The sequence below is a fragment of the Sebastes fasciatus genome, chromosome 7, assembly GCF_043250625.1.
Source record: "Sebastes fasciatus isolate fSebFas1 chromosome 7, fSebFas1.pri, whole genome shotgun sequence".
NCBI lineage: Eukaryota > Metazoa > Chordata > Actinopteri > Perciformes > Sebastidae > Sebastes > Sebastes fasciatus.
The window spans coordinates 10,141,265-10,166,915 of record NC_133801.1 but is presented as its reverse complement, the minus strand read 5'-3'; the positions used below and the strand labels follow the sequence as shown (position 1 = coordinate 10,166,915).

At 38.9% G+C, this 25,651-nt stretch overlaps 2 protein-coding genes across 4 annotated transcripts; one reads left to right on the top strand and one right to left on the bottom strand.

Annotated features, from left to right (window-relative positions):
• The first annotated feature begins 321 nt into the window (after positions 1 to 321).
• siae (sialic acid acetylesterase) lies at positions 322 to 11,560 on the top strand. The gene is made up of 10 exons (XM_074641489.1): positions 322 to 576; positions 1,923 to 2,084; positions 4,448 to 4,602; positions 5,752 to 5,890; positions 6,106 to 6,271; positions 6,480 to 6,562; positions 7,764 to 7,897; positions 8,135 to 8,289; positions 9,334 to 9,520; positions 10,582 to 11,560. The coding sequence occupies exons 1-10, from the start codon at positions 465 to 467 to the stop codon at positions 10,840 to 10,842; spliced, it is 1,554 nt and encodes a 517-aa protein (XP_074497590.1). The 5' UTR covers positions 322 to 464; the 3' UTR covers positions 10,843 to 11,560.
• Positions 11,454 to 23,174, bottom strand: tbrg1 (transforming growth factor beta regulator 1). Of its 3 annotated transcripts, none has more exons than XM_074641488.1 (15): positions 23,032 to 23,174; positions 22,683 to 22,814; positions 20,764 to 20,821; positions 20,575 to 20,657; positions 20,398 to 20,434; positions 19,977 to 20,039; positions 17,889 to 18,125; positions 17,651 to 17,721; positions 17,119 to 17,360; positions 16,893 to 17,029; positions 16,407 to 16,553; positions 16,186 to 16,283; positions 15,938 to 16,048; positions 13,875 to 14,020; positions 11,454 to 13,208 (listed from the first exon to the last, which is right to left on the bottom strand). In XM_074641488.1, exons 2-15 carry the CDS (start codon positions 22,799 to 22,801, stop codon positions 13,120 to 13,122), a joined length of 1,638 nt encoding a protein of 545 aa, XP_074497589.1. In that variant the 5' UTR covers positions 22,802 to 22,814; positions 23,032 to 23,174; the 3' UTR covers positions 11,454 to 13,119. The 3 variants fall into 3 exon arrangements, with proteins under 3 accessions (XP_074497589.1, XP_074497588.1, XP_074497587.1); XM_074641487.1 differs by having other exon boundaries at positions 11,454 to 13,203; positions 23,032 to 23,161; XM_074641486.1 differs by lacking the exon at positions 19,977 to 20,039 and having other exon boundaries at positions 23,032 to 23,161.
• Positions 23,175 to 25,651: the final 2,477 nt, after the last annotated feature.

The window sequence follows — 25,651 nt, the reverse complement described above, 5'->3', positions numbered from 1 at the left end:
TTGTGTTGGAGTCTGAGTCTGAACAGCGTAGCCACACGCGAGCGCGTATGGGACACCGACCCGGATTGATTTATACGTGTAAGAAGTTACAAACAGTCCATATGACAGAAGAGATGCATTTAGTATTTCATATGTATTCTTTTTGTTTCATGTATTTCTTTTTTATTCATTTATATGTTTATTTGTTTAATTATTTATTAATTTATTTTTTATTGACAGACTGACTGACCTATTGAAAAAAAAATGAAATGGCTTTTCACGTTCATCAGATTGGTGCTTTTATTTTGAAGTCAGTTCCTACTCGCTCTTACCGTAAAGCCTAAAATATACACACACCGCAGAACAACGTGGTTGCTGGCTTGACTGCTGTTTTCGAAATTGAAGACTGGTTTGACCACAATCCGGGCGGGACTGAGACATGAGGGCGGAGTCGAGGAGAGAAACTGAGCTGCATAAAGTCGGAAATGGGACAGTCCTTCAGGGTGAATCAGTTTTCTAATAACGTGTGTTGTTTTCTAGTCATGGCGATAACTCTGTGTGCTGTGTTCATACTTGTAGCTTCTCTTTACGACTGTGGTGAGTAACTCTAACCTTCTGCCAACATGTTTGTCATTAAACTGCAGTGTACTGGATTTTCTGCCCATGTCAAAGCTAAGGTTAAATATTAGGTAACACTTCCTAAATATTTAAACAGGAAATCAAAACACAGTTGTGTCTCTGCCCTCTCATCTACTGATCCTGCACACCTGATGAACTCATAGTGAATGTGGTGATGGAGGCTATGTGGAGGACAAAACGGAAAGACATGTGTAAAGAAAACCATACATAAATTCAATAGGTTTGAGGAAATGAATAAGGGGTGAAATGCAAAGGGGAAAATCGTGCATAAATAAATTAATGCATAAATAAATACATTAAAAAAGAAATATAAAATAAATAATAATGGTAAATAAATACAAATAAATAAAAGTGAAACTATTAAATAAATATGTTTGGGGAAATGAATAAGGGATGAAATGCAAAGGGGAAAATTGCACATAAATAAATAAATAAATAAATAAATAAATACATAAAAATAAATAGATAAATACATTTCGAATTTAATAAAATATATATTTTGTCACATTTGATCAATTAACTAATGGTTACATTTATTTTTAATAATTTTGCAACATTTAATGACATTTATTTAAAAAATATAAAATAAATAATTATAATAAATAAAATTAAAAATGAATACTAATAAATACATAATAAATAAAAGGGAAATATTGAATAAATAAGTTTGGGGAAATAAATAAGGGGTGGAATGCAAAGGGGAAAATCGCGCATAAATAAATGAATGCATAAATAAATAAATACATTTTAAAAATAAATAATAATAATAATAAATGAATACAAATAAATACATAATAAATAAAAGGGAAAATATTAAATAAATAAGTTTGGGGAAATAAATAAGGGGTGGAATGCAAAGGGAAAATTGTGCATAAATAAATAAATACATACATTAAAAAATTAAGTAAATGCAAAAATAAATACATAAAAATAAATAAATACATTTCAAAATTAATTTTAAAAAATGTTTCACATTTTATCAATTAACTAATGGTTACATTTATTTTTTTAATATTTTTGCTACATTTAATAACATTTATGTATTTATCGAGTCATTTATTTATTTATTTTTGATTTTGGCAGGTTCCATCCTCTATAAGAGGCATATGGTTGTTTTTCTTGTGTTCTTCTGTTTTATGTGAATTATTGTATATCATGTTGTATTTTTATTGTGCTGTGATTTTGTATGGCTGCTACCTTGGCCATGTCAAGTTTTTTTTTGCTTCATTAAATTATTAGTTTGATACTTGTTTTTTATAAAAGCACTAAGGAAATAATAAAATAGTTTTTTTGTGTGTTTGTAGAGGGGGACCTGCGCTTTGCCTCCTACTATGGAGACCACATGGTGCTGCAGAAGTCTCCAGAGAGCGCTGTGGTGTGGGGTTACGGCCCTGAGGGTGCTAACGTGACCCTCTCTGTAACAGGACCAACAACACAGAAAACCTCACCTGTCACTGTGACAGAAGGTGAGTGCAGCCAGTTATTGTCAGGTGGTAAGTTTATACTGAAGAGGTCAAACTGAGTGATCCTGACAGCGACTGCATTATGTTTTCGTCCGTCTGTACGTATGTCCATCCTGTTCATTTTTGTGAATGCGATATCTCAGGAACGCCAGGAGGGAATTTCTTCTAATTTGGTACAAACGTCCACTTGGACTCAAGGATGAACTGATTTGATTTAGGTGGTCAAAAATCAAGGTCACTGTGACCTCACGTCTGTTCCATTCTCGTGATATCTCAGGAACGCCGTGACTGAATTTCTTCAAATTTGGCACGTACTCGTGGATGTATAAAGAGAACTGGATACAGCGTTGGCGGCGGGTTAACATTCATTCCTATGAGAGATGCTCAGTGGCGAATGAAGCCAAACTGGCTCGACTGTCGAGTGAAAGTACCAAGATCATCCGGCAATCTTCCACGTCCATTGGGCCCATAGAGCAGGCGCAGTAGCGTTTCCTTCAACTTCGCCTCCCCGCTCTCTGTCTCGCGCTCATTCACATGAGCAGAGGAAGGAAAATAACTCTGGATTTGGCTATTAGTGCATTTTACAACTTTTAGGACCTAATGATTTAAATAAGGGCTATTCAAGTGTTCGTTCTGGGAGGTTGATTTACCTAAAAAAAAAACTATCCTCCAAGTTACAGACGTCTCTTTCCCAGTGTAAGTCTATGGGAAAAAGCCTTTTTGGGCCCAATGACATCACGTGACAGACATGGAAGTTGTTGTATCACCGTTTGGCCCCTACAAAAATTAGCTTGAAAGCCCGGGGGCTTGATTTGGACTCAAGGATGAATTGATTAGACTTTAAGGGCGGCTGTGGCTCAGAGGGTAGAGCAGGTTGTCCACCAATCGGAAGGTCGGTGGTTCGATCCCCGGCTGCTCCGGGTCACATGTCGATGTGTCCTTGAGCAAGACACTTAACCCCAAATTGCTCCCGGAGGCATAGCCATCGGTGTGTGAATGAGTATTTAGATTAAATCCTGATGGGCAAAGTTGGCACCTTAGTAGCCTCTGCCATCAGTGTATGAATGTGTGTGTGAATGGGTGAATACTGACATGTAGTGTAAAGCGCTTTGAGTGGTCGGAAGACTAGAAAAGCGCTATATAAATCCAAGTCCATTTACCATTTTAAGTCCTAGTCATAGCTTTTGTTGTGTAACCTAACAACTGTCAGGACAGTTATGGTGTGACCTGAAAAAAAGAGGAAGCTTGGAAGATTGAGTCAGCCTGTTTCCTGTTTACATCAGATCATGTTACCGTTTTTAATTCAATAAATCAGGATTGCTCTCTCTATACTGACTCTCCACTCCTCGATCCACTTACGGCCCTTTGAGTAAAATTAATCAATTAAAAGTCAAGTCAGGTCAATTTTATTCATCAAGATGCATCAGAATCTGCACACCCCTCCGTTCTTAGACCCTCTGCAAAGGGTCAAAGGTTAACAGCTTTCACTTGTTCATTTGGTCACTGTACTGTCACCAACCGGCTCAGGGAATGTGACAAGGAGGGAGTCCACACACAAGAGATGAGGTTAAATGGACTTTATGTAAGTTTTTACACGTATAAACGTTTCTAATAATTTTTTATTGCCAATGTGTGAACAGGTTGTAACCTAACCTAGAAAGTGAGACCTTCCACGACTTTTCCTCTATCAGCCTGGAGACCGCTTTTAATTATAATTTTTATTATTTATTATTTCATTTAAAAGGGATCATGTACAGTTTAAAACATAAATGTCACCATTTGATGCACCGTACCAGATTATAGCTTTAAGCTAATTCACATCTGTAGTCCCTTGGCAGGTCAAAACAAAGAAACATACTACAGTCACACAAGAAAGAACATACAAAACGCACAATACACAGCTACACACAATAGCACATCACAAAGTAATTATGCTTGTCAAGTAAAAGCAAGTCCTGAAGACGGATGTTGGAGTCGGAATAGAGATCAGTGAGTACAGAGCTGAGCAGCTTTCAACAGACGTTTTTAGTTGGTTTTGAAAGTGCTGATAGAGCTGCAGCTCCTCACATCGTCAGGCAGGCTGTTCCACTGATTTATGGCCTTAACAGGAAAAAGCTGATTGCCCTAATGCAGTGCCGCAAAATGGTACAGTACAATCTAGCATAGAAGATCTTCTTAAGGATCTAATAGAATCTACTGAGCGAGATTGTCGGCTGCGTGTGGAGGGAGAGACAGAATGCAGAAGGACCAGCTTATACAGCCAAAGGGCCCCGGTGAGCCTTATCAGCTGACGACCCTCCCATCTCAGACAAGACAATGGGAGGGGCGTTTACAGTCGCTGTATCTGTATGACTGTTTTTTTACAGGTATCTGGCGTGTCACCCTTGACCCTGTTGAAGCTGGTGGTCCCTACACCGTGATAGCAGCCATTGAGAACAGCACATCCACTCTGACTGATGTGCTGTTTGGAGATATTTGGGTGTGTGGAGGGCAGAGCAACATGCTCTTTCAAACCTCTCAGGTAGGCGTCTCTCCGATCAGCCCATTCATGGTAACAAAAATGTGCAGTAAAAGTCTGTCTGTAGGGCCGAGTCTTGAAAGAAAATGAGGAAGTTAGTATCAATTAAATTGGCTTTTTTATTTTTTTCATTTCTGCAACAGAATTGCTATAATGCATCAGACCGGCAATATATCATCCTCAGTAGGCTCGCATGACCACGCCCCCTTTTGGGGGAAAACAATCCCTCATAGATGGTGAACAAAGTAAACAGAAGAACTTGTAACATGTCTTCAAATTTCTACTTTAAACAACATGGTAATAACGCTATGCCCATGAGTTGCCGTGTAGTTGGTTGCCCCAACAATAAATAAAAAAATGCTGATCTCCGGCTGTGTCCTAAAAAAGATATAATAGAGGGGCTTTATGGCTCCGAGCTACAGATCAGACCAGCATTGCTTCATTGCCGAGGAAAGAAACTCGCTGTCACAGGAGAGAAAATGACAAAAAGCTGTTGTGTAGCGGGTTAACGGAGGCTTTCTCACTGAGATTTGAGGCACATACGACACTTTAAGATTCGCTGTCAGTGTGGAAAATGGCTAAATGATGGCAGTTAACGTTAGCTTGAGTGGGAGGCTGCTGCAGTAATACAGTCATACATTAATGTTATAGCAGCATCTGTTGTCTCCTACTAAATCTGAGCCTATAGATCAAACAGTTGGCTATGAACAGGTTAGTTATTTACAGACAAAAATTAGCCCAACGTTATTCAATTATATATGTAGAGATGTCTGGATAAGCAATATCCGGCCACTGTGTTAGACGGGGGAAGACTGAAGGGACATGACGGCAATCAATCTTAATTTATTAAGGTATCGCAAATGCTCACGTTCAGGCAAGATCGCAAAATAATTATTAGACATGTGTATAAAACAAATGTTTGTTTAACAAGAGACGAACGCATACAAACAGGTCAAATTGCATTGATATCTATGGGCTCTTCGGTTTTCTTTCCTCTAAAAGGGGGCACGACCTTGACTTGTTGCGTATGTGCCGGTCTGATGTAAAGTCCGAAAGGTTGAAGCATTCCAGATGTAAAGAACTTCCTATTTCATATGTATGTATGTATTTATTCATATTTCAGTGTTTAATGAACTCTTATTTATTATATAGATTTTCAATGCGTCAGAGGAGCTGGCCCTCGCAGCGAAGTATCCTCATGTGAGGACGTTTATGGCAGCCATGAAGTTGAGTAAAACTGAGCAGACTGATTTGATTGAAGTGGCACTTCCCTGGTCTGTGCCGCCAACAAGTAAGCAAGTATATTTATTTATTCATGGAATTGTTTAAAGATGCGTTTGTAGCTAAAGGTTTGGGTTATTAAACTGCAACTGAGCCAGGTCTAAATGCTGTGTAATAGAAAAATGCATATATTGTATATGTTCCTAAATCCAAGCTAGTGTTTTGTTATGGTTACAGCACAGGACAGTATAGTACTGTATAATATAATCACATTTGTATTTCCAGATCTGCCCGAGTTCTCTGCAGTGTGCTGGCTCTTTGGACGTTACCTGTATAAGGTGCTGCAGTACCCCATAGGACTGGTGGAGTCCTGTTGGGGAGGCACACCCGTTGAAGTCTGGTCATCTTCAAGAGCACTGCAGAAGTGTGGACTCCTGGAAACTAACAGCGGGTAAAGATATGAAAACAAACACAATTCAGCTAACCTACCACCTGATGTGTATGGTAACTGATTTAGGATGCTTACATATTTATTTTCTTTGTCTTGTCTTTTTGTCTTGTCCTTTTCTTTGTTTTGCTCTCAATGGAGAGCTCTTTTGTAAGAACCCAAAACAATTTGCTTGCACTAACTGCACTGTTTGCACATTGAAATCTCTCAGTCCTAAAAACAATTCGGTCTTGTGGAACGCAATGATCCATCCGCTGCTCAACATGACCATCAAAGGAGCCATCTGGTACCAAGGTAAGACTACCTGCACAGGTATCAGTTCAGTATAGCCACTATAGACTTCATATAAGAAGCGGCTGTAGTCGCCGTGACGTCACACATTGGTTTGTGGACTGCAGTTTTGAAGCCTCAAGTTCGGCATTTTGGCCGTCGCCATCTTGTTTTTTTTGCAACCAGAAGTGACACGAGAGGGTGGAGCTAAATACAACCGAACGCTGAATTAGACATTTTAGGCAATCAAAATGTTACAATTAACTTTTCATGAACTCAAAGTTGTAAGATGAAAACACAGACAACTCCCAGACCGGACAACGGCATGGTAGCGACCTGTCAACCACAAGGTAGCCACGCCCTAAAGCAGTTGTTCCCAACCTGGGGTCCAGGCGCCAAAGATCACAGGGGGTGCACCAGGATTTGTCTAATCTGAGGTTATCAAAATTAGATTTGCACATGTATAACTAAAATCATAATAACACACTATTTAAAAAGATATATTTTTTTTGCTACTTAGTAGACCACATTGTGTTTAAACCTGGTATTTATGCACAGTTGCAGATAAAGGCTAGAAAGATTTTTAGGCTGCACTAATATTATTAATATTAGATTCCAGTGGCTGCTGCTGGTAGGATTGTTTCCGACTCGTGTGATCCAAACATTTCCAATAACTACAGAGCATTGTAAAGTCCAAAAGTCAACATTTACTGAAGGAGGATAGATCATTTCCAAAATTCATGTTTTTAATCTAATGAAATATTCTGTTTCAATCCATATTTCTTGGCATTTAGCCTTTCAAAAACAACATTTTCACTGCCGTCAAAAACGTATTTATCTCTTGCTGGCTGCAAACAAAGGGAGGCACACACCTTTATTAACGGGGCGGTCTAACAGCACCATAAATTACATTTATTTAACACATTAACAAAATCTATTTTGGCTCTTACATTACAAAAAAGATTATATTATGCATCTGCATTTGCTTCGCGAATCCATCAAGACGTCATCACTTTACTGAGGTAATAAATAAGTAGGCTCATTTTCTCATAGACTTCTATACAATCAGACTTCTTTTTGCAACCAGAGGAGTCGCCCCCTGCTGGCTGTTAGAAAGAATGCAAGTTTAAGGCACTTCTGCATTGGCTTCACTTTTCAGACCCGGATGTTGCCCACTGAAAGCCACATGTATGTCATGCATCTATAAACCTTGTGTCGCTTTCAGGTGAAGCAAATTCCATGTATCATCAAGAGAAGTACAACTGTTCGTTCCCTGCTATGATTGATGACTGGAGGATGGCGTTTCACCAGGGCTCCGGAGGGGAGACGGCTCAAGACTTCCCCTTTGGATTTGTCCAGGTATGTTACTTTTAGTTTAAATTTGCACAATAGAAACAAGTACAGATAATAAGAACACTATATGTAGAATTAGATAATTAAAGCCCCCCCGTGGTTGTATCAAAGAAGAGATTGTGGCAGTCAGCAATACGTGCTGCTATTTTGCCACTATGTAGGTAAAATAAACCATAGAAAGCTTTTGCAAACATCATTTTGGAGTATTGTAGATCTATTCCAGGATTTTCTTTGTATTTGCAGCTGAGCACCTACGAAAAAGGCACCACTAGTGACGCCTTTCCGAACATCCGCTGGCACCAGACCGCAGACGTCGGCTTCGCCCCGAATCGCCGGATGCAGAAAACCTTCATGGCAGTGGCTTTGGATTTACCAGATGAAAAATCACCCCTTGGCACGTAAGGATTCAATCCATGATGTTTGTTAAAATTATAAGAGTGATTTGTTTTTTGTTTCTTTTTTTATACTTTGTGTCCTATGTTCATATCGTTCATACATTTCACAAAAAAGACCCAGTGTAAAACAGTTTCATTTGGTGTTTCTTCTGCTTCGTTACTTAATTTAAAAAACGGCCCATTTGTTTTCCGACAACTTTTCGTTCTTATTGATTTTATAAATGACCTTTTCCATACTAAATATGTCTTCTACTGTTTCCAGACACTTGTTTATCATGGGAGGGTCCAATTTTATTTCCAGCTTTGTCTTGTTTGACTGCTGTAATTCTCAGGATCCAGAAAAAGAAAACGGCTGTCAAAGTTAACGCGATAACACAAATTTGTTTGAACGCCACCAATTTCTTTAACGCATTAACGCAACTTCAGATTTTCAGGTTGTAGCGAGCTCAGTTTTAAAGCTAGAGTGAAGATACTCATATGAAATAACGCTCCAAACGTGCGCTAAATTTTGACGGCTGGCAAGGCCATTTTCAAAGTGGTCCCTTGACCGAGTCTCCCCTTTACAGACATGCCCACTTTATGATAATCACATGTAGTTCGGGGCAGGTCATAGTCAAGTCAGCACACTGACACACTGACAGCTGTTGTTGCCTGTTGGGCTGCAGTTTGACATGTTATGATTTTAACATATTTCTTTATACTAAATACAGTACCTGTGAGGGTTTCTGGACATTATTTGTCATTGTTTTGTGTTGTTAATTTATTTCCAGTAATAAATGTATACTTAAATTTGCATAAAGCAAGCATATTTGCCCACTCCCATGTTGATAAGAGTATTAAATACATTTTGAACAGATAACTGCGATTTAATCGGTTGACAGCCCTAAATTCCTTCTTTTGTAGGCTTTTGGGATATTTACCCAGGAGTATATTGTGTTTTTTTAGCTACCCTGCTTTCCCATATATCTGTTCTATTATGTGTAAGATATCTGACCAGTACGTTTGTATTTTTTTTACATGTAAAAAATATTTGTTTTTTGTTTTTAGGATCCATCCTCGAGACAAGCAGGATGTAGCCTACAGACTGACACTGGGAGCAAGGGCAGTGGCTTATAATGAGAAGGACGTGTCTTTCAGTGGACCGTTCCCCACCTTAATCCAGCCCACTCAGACGTACGTCAACATTACCTACGACCAGAAAATCTCCATCACACAGTCTAAAGGCATCTTTGAGGTAAGGCTGGCAGCAGTACGGTCGGTGTGAGTCACCTGAGGCCTGTACTATGAAGCAGGATATAGGGTTAGCGAGGTATCTTCAGAGTTAACTCTGGGTTTTACGTACTACGAAGCTGGATCACTTCTCACCGGGGCAGATCGCCATGGTAACTTATGCTGAACACCTAACCTGCTCCAGAGCAGGTTATGTTCCAGAAACGAGATCAACTCGTATAAAAGCACCGCCTACTGACCAATCAGAGCTCGGTGCACAGATCATGTGATAATATTACACAAATACAAATAAATTACAGTCATAATCCAGGCTAAAAATAAAACAGTTTGAATTGACAAATGCAGGAAGGACAGCTGGCTGTATGCTTATCGCTTTGAAATATGTTTTTATATTTATTTTTTCACTTGCTCTTAAGTCTGTTTCACACTGCCGGAGAAGAGGACACAGCTGAGAGAAGGCTGAAATAGTCACACATGCCACATTGTTGTCAAAGAGCGTAATGAAGTGTAATCTATTCATCCATTATATTTTGAAAGCCATTTATACTTCACTGCCCCATCTAGACGAATACATCTGACTTTTGAGTGTTCCGTTAACTTAATAAATCTGTTAATTACGCATTCACACATTGACAATTTTTTCTTTTGCCAGCTGTCCTTCCTGCATTTGGCAGCTTCGACTGTTCCTTTTAGTCTGGATTATGTGTTTAACTTCTTCGTATTTGTCTAATATCATAGTTTGCTCTTGGTTTATAAAATGTGCCGCTCTGCTGACAGTAGACTTGTCCATGTTTGTGATTGCTTATATGTTGCAAACACAGAGCCAGATTGAGAAACCCTGGGTTGATTTACCGAGTTAATAACCACCGCCGTAGGACCGCTTAGCGGGATCGCTGTTGTTAGGGTTAGTTAAACCAGATAAGGAGAAGATACCCTGGGTACTCGCTTCATAGTACAGACCTCTGCTGGCTATAGTTGATGTTTGGTCTGATAATTCCTTGAACAAAATAAACTAACTAAATTCTTGCTAAATGAATAATATTTTAATTTTTTTCTTATATCAAGATCTGTTGCTCAGAGATTCAGACTCCATGTGGTCCTAAGTCTCGCTGGGTTCCAGCTCCCATCATGCATTGGGGTCCGACCACTGTCCAGTTATCTACCAGTTTGTGTCCGCTCACTGATGAAGTAGCTGCCCTCCGATACGCATGGAGAGACTGGCCCTGTGACTTTAAAGCCTGTCCAATCTACAGCGCCAGCAGGATTTTACCTGCGCCTCCTTTTATCGCCAACCGCCGTTCAACCAACGGAAACCTGGAGCTGTGAGAAGACAAAGTGATGAAAGACGTCCCTTTTTGTTTCTTTAGATCAAAATATGGAGCCGGATTTACCAGATCGTTCAACAAGATTATTGACACTGAAAGTGATAAGACAGTGGATTGTTATTGTGAGAAATTAGCTGAAATTAGCTAAACTTAGCAAATATTTTTGTTTTTCAGACATAAAGCTTTTTTAAAGGGAGGGATTTTTTACTTGACTATCAGTTTGTTTTTATTTCTTCCTTGTTTAGATTGGTTTGGGTCAGTTTAACTCTAGACAGTCAATTTGTGTTAGTAAGTAAATCGTCTCAGGGGCAGTGCCAGATCCTACGAAACCGCCTGTAGTTCATGGCATCTGGATTCCAAGATTACCTTAACACTTATTGTGTGGTCAGTTTTCCTTCATCATCCACACTTAAGTGCCTCATCTCATCAGAATAACGGTACATGAATAATGTAATGTCTTTGGTTGTTTTAATTTTTTTTATAGATTATTCTTGTTTTTTTAAAATGCCTATGCCTTAGAAACCCTCATGACAGAAGGGTATTTATAATTTTGATTACACTGTTTACAATCTATGCACTGACAACCACTGCCAATAACAGCTGAACTGCATGTAGAAAAGCATGACAAATGTTTTATTTGAACAAAACTCTGGATTTACAACACAAATGGCACTTTATGATACAACATAATCTACACAAATAAATGACAAATCAACTAAGTGTGTGTGGGTGTGTTACATTCAAAGCCAATGCTTTTGCTTCAAAGTAAAACAGATGGAAATGCAATGAAATTATTGATTATTCAAACATGATCTGTTGTTTAAACTGGAATTATTTTTTAAACTGCAACTTTAAGTCAACAGTTAAATACCAATGCAACAGTGTCATGCACCAAAACTTATTATATATGGGAAGGAAAGCATAATAAACCTGTTTTTCACTTTTTCTATGGAATTCCAAATTAGTTAAAAAAGGTTGATGTCAACTGTGACTCTTTTTAAAACCCAACACGTGTTTATATACATACAAAAATGCAACTGTCAATACAGAGGTGTTGGGTTTACGTTGCTATTAGCACCTTAAGCATAAAGCTAACTCACCAGCCACATCTGGTATATTAGCATCAACCATGCTAGCACACATCCCCAGTAATGCTGTCTGGGCAAAGAGTATAGAAGCAAAGAGACGCTAGATGCCGCCATTTTGGACTGAAAACGCCAATGAGTCCATACCCATGGATGTATAAAGAGACGTCTGTAAATCAGAGGATCATTTTCTTTGAGGTAAATCAACTTCCCAGTACGAACACTTAAATAGTCCTCATTTAAATTGTTATGTCTTAAAACGTTGTAAAATTAACTAATGGCTGAATCCAGAGTTATTTTCCATCATAAACGTGCATCAGACCTACGGGACTGCACCGCCCTGCACGCTCTTATGACATATCCGGTTCTGCCAGCTTCCTGCTAGCTGTCTACGGCTGTAATAATGGATATATTGGCTGTAATTCAACACTTTTCTGATCTTATAATACACCCATGGGCTGTATGCTGTAAACTTGTACCGTAGTGGATGTATTAACGTCTCTGTTCCCAAACAACCAGCTATCGGCCAGTAGCTAGTAGTGCTAGTAGCATGACATAAACAGAATTTAATGTAGTTGTAGGCTATTTACTAACACGCAGGGCAGAACCTCTTATACATCCATGGTCTGTGGTCTATTGGACATCTATTTTGGAGGTCCTTGACATGAAAAAGTTTGAGATTGCTCTCAAAATCTGTGTGCTGGATTTTTCTAACTTCCATTTATGTCGATCGTTCACTTTATGCTCCTCTGGGAAGCGACTGGGCAAAAAAGTTTAATAAATAAATTAGTAAGAAAGTAAATAGTTATAATAGTATGCATATTTATTTTTATTTTTTTGTTCAACACAGACCATTTTGGTAGAGACATTAAAATGATGACAATAGAATAGAATTCATTTTGTTTTACTTTTGTACGGCACTTTGTAGCAGACGTAGTCGCTTTCAGTCCAAAAAGGCGGAGGCGGAGCTTTGCTGCTGGGCGCTGACGTTGCAATGGAACGACCAATTGACTTTCACTTAGCAATATACGTTCTTTGGTCTGGGATGAATATCAAAGGTTTGAGTCACTGTACACTTCTGTTTCCTGAAGTACCGAACCAGGATGGAAAAGGTGGACAAACATTGTCGGCTTTGAAAGTAAGAGTGAAAGTTCAGGAGGATTGAGGTCACATATGACCTCGCACTTGTCGAATCAGGAGCTGAAATATGAGGTGGAGGGCTTCATGGTCGGGGAGGTCAGGTGGTGCTGATGAGAGGAGCTAGGGGACGGCGGTGCCTGTCCTGAGGAAAGACAGATGGATAAAATAAATAGAAGAGTCACTGTCAGTGCTGAGCGATCGTCATGTCAGCATTAGAAAATACAAGAGATAACAAAACTAAAAGTACTTTGAAATATTTGGCATTTTGGCCATGCTTTTATTTTGAAATCCTAATACTTACACACTGTGACTCCTGTAAGAGTGCACTTTTATTTTTCAGCTAACCTAGCCACATTTATGATATATTATTTACAGTAGAGGCCTGGAGGTGCAGTTGGTTAAGGAGGGTTATTCACACACACACACACACACACACACACACACACACACACACACACACACACACACACACACACACACACACACACACACACACACACACACACACACACACACACACACACACACTCCAGCAAAGCAACGTATAACTGAGCAGCTTCACTGCTCCGCTCAGACATTTTGACAGCAAGAAGACACAGTTTTTATTTGTTTCCCCACCAAGGGATTCTAACCTGTGACATCCTAGCCACAAACCCAGCTGTTAAACCTGAAGGCTACCCAGGTTCATACATGATTAATGGACACATAGGAACCAGTCTGTACTGCTTAACAAAACATGAGGTAATCTACACTACAGCCAAGATAAACACATCGGCAATATGGAAAACTGATATATATATATAGCAACCTGTTATGTGCTCCGTCTTGATGTTGTCTTCAAAGCCCTGGTGTCTCTGGTAGGCCTCAAAGTTGACCGAGGCGTCGTCCTCTGATAGGCTGTGAGGAACCTGGCCGTCACTGCTGCGACACACCTCAAAACGTATCCATCGGTAGCTAAATAAAAACAAAGAAAAACATGTATTCATTCAGAAATCTAAATTCATAGTGAATATAAGCTGGTTGAACCTTTGTGTGTTCATTCATTCATTCAACCTTTATTTATACTCGAGAGATCATTGAGGGGCGACCCTCGTTTACATTGAGTCGATTACAAAACAAAGAAAAGGAAAACAGAACAACAACGAGATATACAAACAGAGAAGATGCAGTATCATTATAAAAATAATAAAAGCCTTTAAAACTTTTGGATTAGGAAAAGTAATTTGATAGATACATTCGGATATTTAAGATAAGCAGAAGTTGGGAAATTAAAATTTCTAAAATGTCCAAAAGGTGTGAGTGAATTGATTTTAAGGAGTTGCTGTATTTAGTTCCAGGAGTCACAAGCACTAACATTAAAAGCAGTTTTTCCAAGTTCAGACATAGTTCGCAGGAGACCGCCAGTAGAGCGTGTCTGATAAAACCTTTCTGAGTGACGGCAGTTCTGAGAGGTTATATGGTAATTTACCGGTAAGGGCTTTATAGATAAAAAGATACCGGTGAGTATCACGTCTCTCTTGGAGAGAGGACCACCAGACCTTGTCATATAAAATACAATGATGTGTACCACAGATATCACCGGTGATAAATCTCAAGGCAGAATCATAGACCGAGTCCAGAAGTTTAAGAGCTGAAGAGGATGCGTTCCTATAAATCACCGTGGTACAAAACTGACACGAAAACGTCCTCAACAACACTTTTTCTACAAAATGTGTGAAAGATAGTTTTATTCCTGTAGAAATAGACAACTTTTTGAGTTGGCAAACAAGATTATGAATGTGAAATTTGAACGAGAGATATTTTTATTCTCTGACTCTCAATCAGAAGTCCGTTCGCAGTAGAAATATTTAGACCGGTATAGTCTATAGTAGTGATTCTCAAAGTGGAGTCCATGGCAGTCTGCCAGGGGGTTGTCAGATTCATTCAGTTAAATCATCATGATATGGGTTTTTTTTTACAAAAGGCTTCATAGTTCAACAAATAATATTTAAATGTTTAAATGTACAGTATAATAGTTCATAAATTACATTCTGATCTAACAAATCTATAGCTCTTGAAAAATTTGTAAATGTGTTTAATGTCTAATATCTTTCAAGTACATTCTCTGGTTTTGTTCTTTCACATAACTAAGATTATAGAAGTGTAAAACAACAGGCTATTAAAACTATTCCAAGGGATTCTCTATTTTGTAAGGGGTCCGTGGCTGAAATAAGATTGAGAACCTCTGGTCTATAGCTCTGGCTCTGAAAAAAACTTTGTTTTATCAGCATTTAGTATAAGTCTTAGGTCTTTAAGAGCACCTTGCAGAGTGTTAAAGGTACGGTAAAGGTGTGTAAAATATACCAACATGATTGGAATATATTATATCATTCAATGTTTAATATAATAGAATATTTTCTTTATATCTTTCATCTTCAGTTAGAAGGTTTATGGTTAAATAAATACTAGATAAATCAGGTTGCAACAAAATGTAAATTCACTCTGCATAACTAAGTCCACATGTTTCCTTAAATGTTACTCCTGACTTGTCAATGTTTACTTTCTAAGGAAAGTTTAAAATTATTCAACGTCTTGAAAGATCATCATATTAATGCTTTGCATCTGGGAAAACAGGTTGGAAAATATGTTACAGTTTATAATAATTATTGTAATTAAATGGCCCATCTGTAAAATCCTCTTTTAGTCCCGGTGGACTGGTTTTCCTAAAGTTACCACACAACCTACAATAAGTTCTTGTTTCAGTAATGAAAACATTACTGAGTACAACAAGTCTTCTGCTTTACAGTTGAAGTCTAAGATGAAAACAAATCTCATTCATATCTTTAAATGAGATTCTCTGCGTGCTAAGTGCGTGTTGTGTGTTGAATTTACTTGCTACATTTGCGAGCTCCAGGACAACTCTGGATGAGGTTCTGGATGGTCGGGTGAGAGAAGCCAAAGAAGTCGGCTCCTGACGGCACGATGGGCGCCACCGACCTGGAACTAAGAAAAGTTAAAAAGTTATAAAATAAAGTTGACTTGGCTTTCTGAAAATATTTATCTTGGACATATAGTGGACTTTTTCTAGACTAACACCAATCATCACAATCATCACAAGCCTTTGTGGTGAACTTTGGTACCTGACAGACGCGATGGCCTTCAGCAGATTTGAGTGGCACGTCAGGGCCGATGAGGCCACGATGGCGTTCTGAGGATCTTCTTCAGGCACAATCTCAAACTGAGGGGACAATATTGGATTGCATGTGTCAAAATCATCTTTATTTTCTTTAATATACTATTTACATCTGAAAACAAGGGTCAAAAGAATGATGATGGACTTGGGTAACGACTGTGTGCGTACCTGTGGACCTGCTCCCCCGTCCTTGATCTGGCAGGTGTAGAGGCACTGCTGTTCGGGGTTTTTCATGCTGGCAAAGACTCGAGTGCTGCAGAAGCCAACCGGGTAGATGGCACACTCATCATGGAACAACATCCTGTCTGTGATGATCTGAAGAGCAGCCACAAGTTTACATTAGGTAAAACACACTTTAGAGAGGCTGTTATAGACATTATTTATTTAGTGAACTCCCATCTGATGGACAGTAGGGATGGGACGATACAGGATTTTGCGGATCGCAATTTTCATTATAAGGATAATTGTTAATATCCTCACAAGGGACTCAAAAGAGCTGTCTAGCTCGCTATCATAGCAGAGAAGTGAAAAATAGAGCCTGATTTTAAGAAACATAGGGATTATCATGTAAGAAAGAACAGACTCACACAATACTGTTATTTTGTATTTATACATTATTTAAGCTATGACATGTGAGTCAAACCGGACACTGACCTCTCCCAGGCTGTAGACGGTTAAACCTCCCAGTACAATGGGGAAGACGGGACGACCGGACGAGTCCAGAGGGATGGGCTGCACCAGTTTCCGAGACCCGTCTGCGAGCTTTCTCTTCTTCGACATCTTCTTTGGAACTGAAGAAACATGAGAGGATAAAATAATGAGTCTTGTAAGGTGAATGTAAGCCATTCAAATCACAAATATACTTGACCGTAGAACTCACGTTCCTCCTTCCCATTTTCCCTGCCTCGCTCTTTCCTTTCCTTCTTGGGTTTTTTAAGAAGTCCCTCTTCCCCTGTTGACACCACTGATGCCAGGTTGTGACCCCCAGAAAGGCCAGAAGCCCCCGCAGGGCCTGAGGTTAATGCTGCAGGCGGCACCGGTGGATGAGAGCTTGAGCTGGGTGTTGGCAGCATCTCTCCCTCTGACAAAGACTGATACTGCAACAACGACTTCAGTAAAAACCTGGAAATGAGAATTAATATGAATATCAATGATTCATGTTTCTTTTTTAACCTTTTCCACTTCAGCCCTCAAGGAATGGAAGAGGTTAAAGGTGACATGACATGACAAAGGTGCACAAAGTGGCACTTGACTATCACGAAGCCCCACTTTTTAGAATCACAACAGCACATCCATCATGTACAAGAGTAAAAACCTGGATTAATTGAGATTAATAAGAAGGTCCTTGCTGAACACATACATTTCTAGAACATTATAGGGAGCATAAGCATAGCTGAAAGATGTCCACTCACCTCCGCTCCTCCTTAGCTCTCAGAAACTTCTCCTCCAAGTGGGCAACTTCATCACAGAGAGCTGCATTCTCCTGTAACAGTATTACAACACAGATAATTAAAGAGGCGTGCATCTAAACGGGTAAATGTTCTCACCAATAACAATTTGACAACACCATACCATATGTGCATGATGTGAAAGAAAACTTAAAATATATATGACTAGTCATAGCTTTTTAAGAGTCAATAGTTTACTCACAAATATCATGGCGCGGGCAGCTTTGCGCAGTCTGAGGTACTTGAGGTGGTACTTTTCATTTTGTTTCTTCCGAGGACCTCTCTTCATCTTGGTCCTGTGCTCTGAGGAACTGGTGGGCGATGGGAAGGCGGGCGCCGAGGCTCCTGAGCCAGAACTGGAGATGGTATTGTGCTGCGGAGAGCCGAGGAAAGACTGGGTGGTGAAGGCCTGCAGGGCCTGCTGCCTCTCCTCATCCGTCTGTGAGGAAACAGAGGAAGACAGAGATCTGCTCATGTGCACCAGCAGGACCCGAGGCAGATAATGCTTGTGTGTACGGAGGACAGAACCTGCCAAAATAAAAACATTGACTGAATAAATAAATTAATTTACTCGATAAATAAATAAATATGCCATAAAATGGATCAAAAATAATATTAAAAACAGATATAGGCATTAATTAATTCATAAAATGTGACATAAATTGATATTTCTTTTTTACTCTGTCCCCATGATACACGTTGAATGACAGCCAACTCATTTGCATAATGAGGCAGAAATGCATAAACAAATTTATAAAGAAAAGAATACAGAAATAAATAAGTTTGGGGAAATAAATAGGGGGAAAAATGCAAAGGTAAATCATGCATAAATAAATAAATAATTTAATAATGAATAATTAAAAAGAAATTTAAAATAAATAGAAAATTATTATATATTATTTATTTAAAAGTTAATAAAAATAAATAAATAAATGAAAAATTAAATAGAAGAGTAGATAGGGGAATTAATACAAAGGTAAATAAAGAAGAAAAATTAAAACAGAAAAATCAATTCATGTCACATTTTATCAATTAATTAGTGCCTACATCTATTTTTTATATTATTTTTGGTACATTTAATGGCATATCTATTTATTTATCGAGTCATTTATTTATTTATTTATTTATTTTTTTGGTAGTTTCCGTCCTCTGTGTGTGTAGCCTTCAGGATGACAGATGAAAATACAGACTCAAATGTAAACGATAAAACAACACTGATGGAGCTCACACTTAAACTGCTGCATGACAAACAATGAAAGTTACTGAAAACAAAATGTGCACGAGCGCTTCGAAACTGAAGAAATTCAAATACAGATTTTATTTATACTCTGAATTTATCTCAGAACTCCTCCGAGAGGATTCTCCTTTTACAGTTATATCCCTTTTCACTCTGAAACAGTCTGTCAACTCTGCAGCTCAGCTTCAAGGATGTAAATATGGCTACTATAGTAGTTAAAGGAGTATTAAGGGATTATGTAATGCTTACTGTAGCTATAATTAGATATTAGGAGTGACTTCTAGCGTCTCTTCTGGATCATGCAGATGCATTACCCCTCATGTCCTTTAATCAAATTTTAATAAGGTAAGGAGATAAATAGCAGATATGACATTATACCAGCTTATCAGAGTGCCGTATACAGGGCTTAACAATAAGGATTGCCCGCTTGCCTGGGGCAAGTAAAATGCCACTTCGTGCTAATAAATCCAGCAACTCACAACTGGAGCTGATAATGAAAGTAGCTAAGGAGTGAGCCTTCTCGCTTCCTTCTCATCTCTGTTGAGAGTTGCACAACACTGAGAGAAAATGACGGCGGTTAAATACAAAGTTTATGAGCTGAAGCGCAACCGAGCATTACTATTATCCTGGAAACAGGATTATATGGGGTGGCATTCCCGGATTTATTTACTTCTATAAAGATTAAACATGACAATTAACTTTAGTCTTTGGTGTTATTTGATAACTGCTAATAAATACATCAAGTTGTAAAGGAGCAAGTAAAGACTGACTTTGAGCAAGTAGATTTCTGACCCACTTGCCCGATCAACATTAATGTTGAACCCTGCATGTAGCATTGAATCTCCACTGCAAAAACCCTGCACCTACCACTTTTAATGAATACAGTTGTATATTATATAACTACAGTTCTGGACCCAGGTCTTGTGTGAACAGCAACGCCTCAGTATTTCTCCATGACCAATAGTCTGGCATAAAAGGTCAAATGCATTTTCAGTATCCCTTTACATATTTGGGTTTTGTGTGGAATAGGCATTAGTGTCCCATTTAACTCACCAGCAGTGCAAAGACTCCGTTTCTGTTCTCAATCCTCTTGAATCTCCTGCTGCCTTTTTGTGTCTGAAACATAATGTGAGACTGAGGCCAATGCACGCGGCTGGAAATTTGATTCCCCAAAAGCTGGGGGTCATTTTAGATGAATTCCACCATTATTATTAGATACAGCAGGTTCAAGGCGTCTGAGCACAGAGCATCCTTTGTTCTGACGACAGCGCAGAGATGTCTGCCTCTTTTTTAAAGTTGAAGTGAAATAAAGTCAAAGAAGCAGGATGGAAAAACATGGAGAAAGAAAAATAAACAGCAACAGAAATACAGATGATGCATGTACTGTATCAACACAAATGTTAAATGGAGGTGCAGGTTATTAAACTCAACAGCAGAGGTTGCTGTCAGACTGCGTCTTGAACGTCCTCCTTACCTCCCGGTACATGACGGCCTCCAGGCTGGATTTTGCACTGCCAAGGAGAGAACAACAAGATAAGCAGAGTCTAAATGTAGACTGAGGAACAAGTTTACTCAAGAAATTCATGATTTGGCTGAACATATGAGCGCAATGGGCAATAATATGTGTGGTAAATTGAGAGAATTGCTGTACTTGGATTGAACAAGCCCCCTGTCGATGATTCTCTGTTTAATCTCCTTTATGTGCATGGGGCGTCCAGCTTCTTCCAAGACAATCTACATGAGAAAAAAGGAGGAACAAAAAAACACTATCACAGCAGTTGATTGTGTTAAATGTTATTAATAACATCAAAGTGAAATATGATGAATAAATAGCAGATACCTGTGCAGCATCGAGCCATGTGAGGTTTGGCTTCTCTGCTATTTCACTTGGTGGTTCGCTGCAAATAGAAAAAAGTTTGGCATCATCCAGTGTAGCATTATTACTTGATTTATTGGCACTTTGGAAATCATTACTTGTGAAATAAAAATTTTAGGGCAGATATCGATCCATATTTGAATAAATAGTAAAACTGCAACAGAAAATTAATAATGTCAACTGCGATTGCGCCGTAGGAGGTACTGTGTATATATTTTGAATATTGTGTGTGATCGCTTGATACCAAATGATGTGACTCAGCCAAAAAAAGACAGTTCAGAATTGCAAAGCACTTCTCCAGTGTTGTTTAGGAGACAGTTTGGTATTAAATCATTGAATCAAATCTGATTTGTATTATAATGTGATTCCCTGTGAGCACAAAACTACACCTATTGACGATAGACTCTCATTTTGGCACAGTTTGAAATTCAACTACCGCAGCTCCTCTGACCCCAGACGCATGTTGAGTGGATTATACTGCATCACAGACTACAAAGAGAAAAACAGAGACATTGTTCTGACACTGTTCTGGCAGAGGTGTTCACCATCAGTCTGTGGTCCCTACCACCTTCAAGACATCCACAATTGTTCCTGTCCCAAGAAACCAGTCGCCTCTTGTTTAAACAACTACCGCCCTGTCGCACTGACATCAGTCATCACAAAGTGCTTGGAGCGACTACTCAAAACCCACATCTGCTCCTCTCTTCCCGACACCTTGGAATCTCTTCAGTTTGCGGCTTACAGAGAGGAGGTGAAGACACTACACAGCTGGTGCCAGGACAACAACAGCAGCAGCTTCAAATTCCTCAGTGTGCACATCAGCGAGGAGCTCTCATGGACACTACACACGGACACAGTGACCAAGAAAGCTGGCTAGTAGCTCTACTTCCTGAGAAGATTGAGGAAGTTTGGCATGAACGCCAGCATCCTCACGAACTTTTACAGGTGTACCATCGAGAGCCTGCTGACAGGCTGCATCCCAGTCTGATACAGGAACCGTTCTAACCACAGCCGCAAATTACTACAGAGAGTGGTGCAGGCGGCACAGCACTTCACTGGCAACGATCTCCCAGCCATTCAGGACATCTTTCATCAGCGATGCCTGCAGAAGGCACACAACATCATAAAGGACCACAGCCACCCAGAACGCAGTGAGATATCGGGATGAGATTCTGCAGCCAGTGGCCTAACTTCATCCTCCAAGATGACAACGCTCGTCCCCACAGAGCCAGGGTTATCACAGACTACCTCCACAATGTGGGAGTAGAGAGAATGGAACGACCTGCCAAGAGTCCAAACCTCAACCCAATTCAACACTTGTGGGATCAGCTTGCGGGTGCTGTACGTGTTAGAGTGACCAACACAACAACCCTGGCTGACCTGCAACGAATCCTGGTTGAGGAATGGAACGCCATCCCACAGCAACGTGTGACCAGGTTGGTGACCAGCATGAGGAGGAGGTGCCAGGCTGTTGTGGCTGCGTATGGATCTTCCACCGCTACTGAGGCTCCTGACGGTGTATTAAATGAATAAAGTGTAAAATAGCCAATATGTCTTGTTTGTTCCTTGTTACTGATAGAGAGTTCAATCATCCAATCCACCAAACAACTCAAAACAAGAGTCAACACCAACAGGAGAATACACTGTTTACCATTGGCAGAGCATTTTGGCAAATTTTTCTTGGGTGCCACCCACATAATCAGCTGTGCTGCTCATCCCACAAATGCATGATCCTTACAAGTTGGACATCATTGTGAAGGTAAATAAACAGGCTTTCCAACCATGTAAAATACAATGACAATTAACATTGCAACAACAGAGAAATAATCCATCAAACACAAGTTTCCAAACTTTGTTTTTCCAGTGTATATATGTTGAACAACCTCTCCAGAGTCTCTGTGGTCCCAGATAGACTTGCAATGCTGTCCAGAGCAGGAAACAGAGAGTAGTTGCCCTGTCCATCAGCCTCCATCTCAGATTCAAAAGTGTTGAGTGAATCCATAAGAGACAGGGACCTGCAGAGGAGAAACATTAACACACATGTATTACCTCTTTCTGTCTGTCTCATCTAACTCACATGTTCCTCATGCATACAACTAGAATAACAACATCAGCAACACAGAAGCCTGCATATTCAGTGTAACATTAGAGAAGCTGCTGATTGCTCACAGCTGCTAATAACATGTTATAAATACAAGAGTTTAAGGTTCAGATAGAAGTAAACAAACTCACCTCAGTGCAGCAAACCCACTTCTTTCAGTTCGTGCTCCGGTTTGTTTGTTTCCGTCGTGTGTTAACCCGGAACCTTCAGTCGTCTCATTGTTTACACACGGAGTGGATAAAAGATAACCACTTAGCAGGAGCTTCAGTCGTGATAAAAAACGAGATCTTTGTATGGAAACAAATATTGTTGTAAAATGTTAAAAAACGAGAGTATATGGACGGGAAATATGTAAGTAGATAGAGGAACTAAAGTCAGTTGATCGCGTCGGACATTTTTTCGTGGGAGCATTTACCGGATATCCGTTTTTTTTTCCTTCTATTTTTCTATTATTCATTCACAAACATTAAGGCATTTTAATCTAAACTCAAGACTTCTAAAATAACATTAATAATCTAAAGTAATATAATAACAAAAATAAAAGAGGGTAGAAAATAATTAAAGGAACAAAAAAAGAAATGCATAAATGAATAAATAATAATAAGACTGCATTCTTACATAGTAGCTCTAGGGGTCATCATCATATATGTTCAGTTCTTCATAAGCTCTGAGACACTTTGCATGTTGTCCTTTTATTAGTCTTAAAGCACTGAGATGATTGTCCACAAGGTCCCTTTTGAAAACGGAAAATAGGGTTTTCATTTTCCTCCATTTGGATGCATGGATGAAAAAATTTCTACTTTTGTCATTTATTTGAGTAGATACTTTGCAGATTCTGATTATTAATACAAAATATAAATCATCTAATAAATAATGATATATTGTTATGGATTAAGATACCTGGCAGTATATAAAGTAATTAAAATTAGCCCCACATTTACCAGCTGCAACATTAAAGTGATGAACACAATAATGCATCAATAATTATAATCCAATAATATAATTATTCTGCAATAGGTACTTTTACTTTTGGTAATTTAAGTATATTTTGAAGCTAATACTTTTGTACTTTTACTTAAGTAACATTTTGAATGCAGGACTTTTACTTGTAACAGCGTATTTTTACACTGTGGAATTGCTACTTTAACTCAAGTAAAAGATGTGAGTACTTCTTCCACCACTGGTTTACAAAAGCTATTTTTTCTCAGTTTTACCTTACTGTTGATAGGCTATAATTATATTTAGATAGACATATTCAATCGTTTCTCAACTGCAAATCTTTACATCATTTCTGAACATCATTCAAGCTAAAATTTGACCATTAGGCTATTTTGGATAACGAGATAACTCCTTGGACATTGAAAACTCTGGCGATTTGACTAAGAATTTGTGTCATTTTCTGATTAATATCTGAGTGTAACGTACAAATCAAAACCAAAATTCAGATCAGTGAAAAAATGGCTCAGGATGATGTCATCAGTGCAAGATTTAATCTATAAACTTCACTTTAGAGAAGCAGTCGTCTGTGTTACAACATATTAAAGTACCAAAAAATATCTAAATTGGGTGTATTTTTCTCTATAATTACTCTGTTATTGAAGTAAAATGTAACTAAACCCAGTCAAATTATCGTTCAGGTCACAGGATATCTATAAGTACTAAAGGATCATGTTTCTCCATTCGGCGTTTTGTTTGTAGAGTCCTGTCATAGCTGACCTCCAGACACCATCAATAGTCGAAGGACATTATGCTATTGCTCCGGCAGCTGTTAACTGAGAACTTTGTGATCTGAAAAACTCTCCTTATGGTCAAGATAACTCCCAAAAACACATTCTCTCAAAATTGAGTTTCAGTTTTTCCTCTTTCTGGCACCTTCAGTGTTTCCAAATACATCCTTCATCATGACCTACAGTAGCCTATGCGGTGCAGACTTAAATATATGTGTGGTTGTTTTATGTGCAGAGAACAAAGAACAGATTACAGGGAATTCTCACAGAGCATATACTGTATATGCCAGACCTACAACCAACTAAAAAGTCTTTTAAATTCATGCTGACTGTTAGAAATGAGGACAAACTGAGCTCATTTGGCTGTGAGCTGAGAAATCAACATCTCCAAACTAAATTGTAAACAGACATGTAGATAAACTGATATTATCTGCTGAGGTTTCTGAGATGTATACCTCTTCCCCAGTACAACGGAGATTAATGTAAGTTACTTGTAAAATTAAATTTGAAAATTTCATCAGCAACATTTCTTTTTTTGAGAAACAATGGTAAATGGACTTGTATTTATACAGCGCTTTTCTAGTCTTCCGACCACTCAAAGCACTTTACACTACATGTCAGCATTCACCCATTCACACACACATTCATACACTGATGGCAGAGGCTACTAAGGTGCCAACTTTGCCCATCAGGATCTAAATACTCATTCACACACTGATGGCTATGCCTTCGGGAGCAATTTGGGGTTAAGTGTCTTGCTCAAGGATACATCGACCACCGAACCACCGACCTTCCGAGTGGTGGACAACCTGCTCTACTCTCTGAGCCACAGCCGCCCAATGTCCTGTTGGACCTGCTTTCTACTGGGGTGATAGTCGAAATAACAAATGTGCTGTGAAGATGACACAAATATGATTTCATTCATTATAATGGATGAGAAGCAGAGAGTTCACTGATGGATATCTAAAAACCTGGGAAAATAAAACCAAAACAATCTTCATGTCTGGGTAGCATTAGAGGTAAA

Bases quoted from the DNA above. Each gene is read 5' to 3' on its own strand.
- siae (XM_074641489.1), top strand. From the start codon at position 465: ATGGGACAGTCCTTCAGGGTGAATCAGTTTTCTAATAACGTGTGTTGT. The intron at 2,085-4,447 runs GTGAGTGCAGCC...GTTTTTTTACAG, and splicing joins ACCTGTCACTGTGACAGAAG to GTATCTGGCGTGTCACCCTT. The intron at 8,290-9,333 runs GTAAGGATTCAA...TTTTGTTTTTAG, and splicing joins GAAAAATCACCCCTTGGCAC to GATCCATCCTCGAGACAAGC.
- tbrg1 (XM_074641488.1), bottom strand. From the start codon at position 22,801: ATGGATTCACTCAACACTTTTGAATCTGAGATGGAGGCTGATGGACAG. The intron at 17,361-17,650 runs GTGAGTGGACAT...TCTCATTTCCAG, and splicing joins AGAGCTAAGGAGGAGCGGAG to GTTTTTACTGAAGTCGTTGT. The intron at 14,021-15,937 runs GTAAATTCAACA...GTTTTTATTTAG, and splicing joins GGAGCTCGCAAATGTAGCAA to CTACCGATGGATACGTTTTG.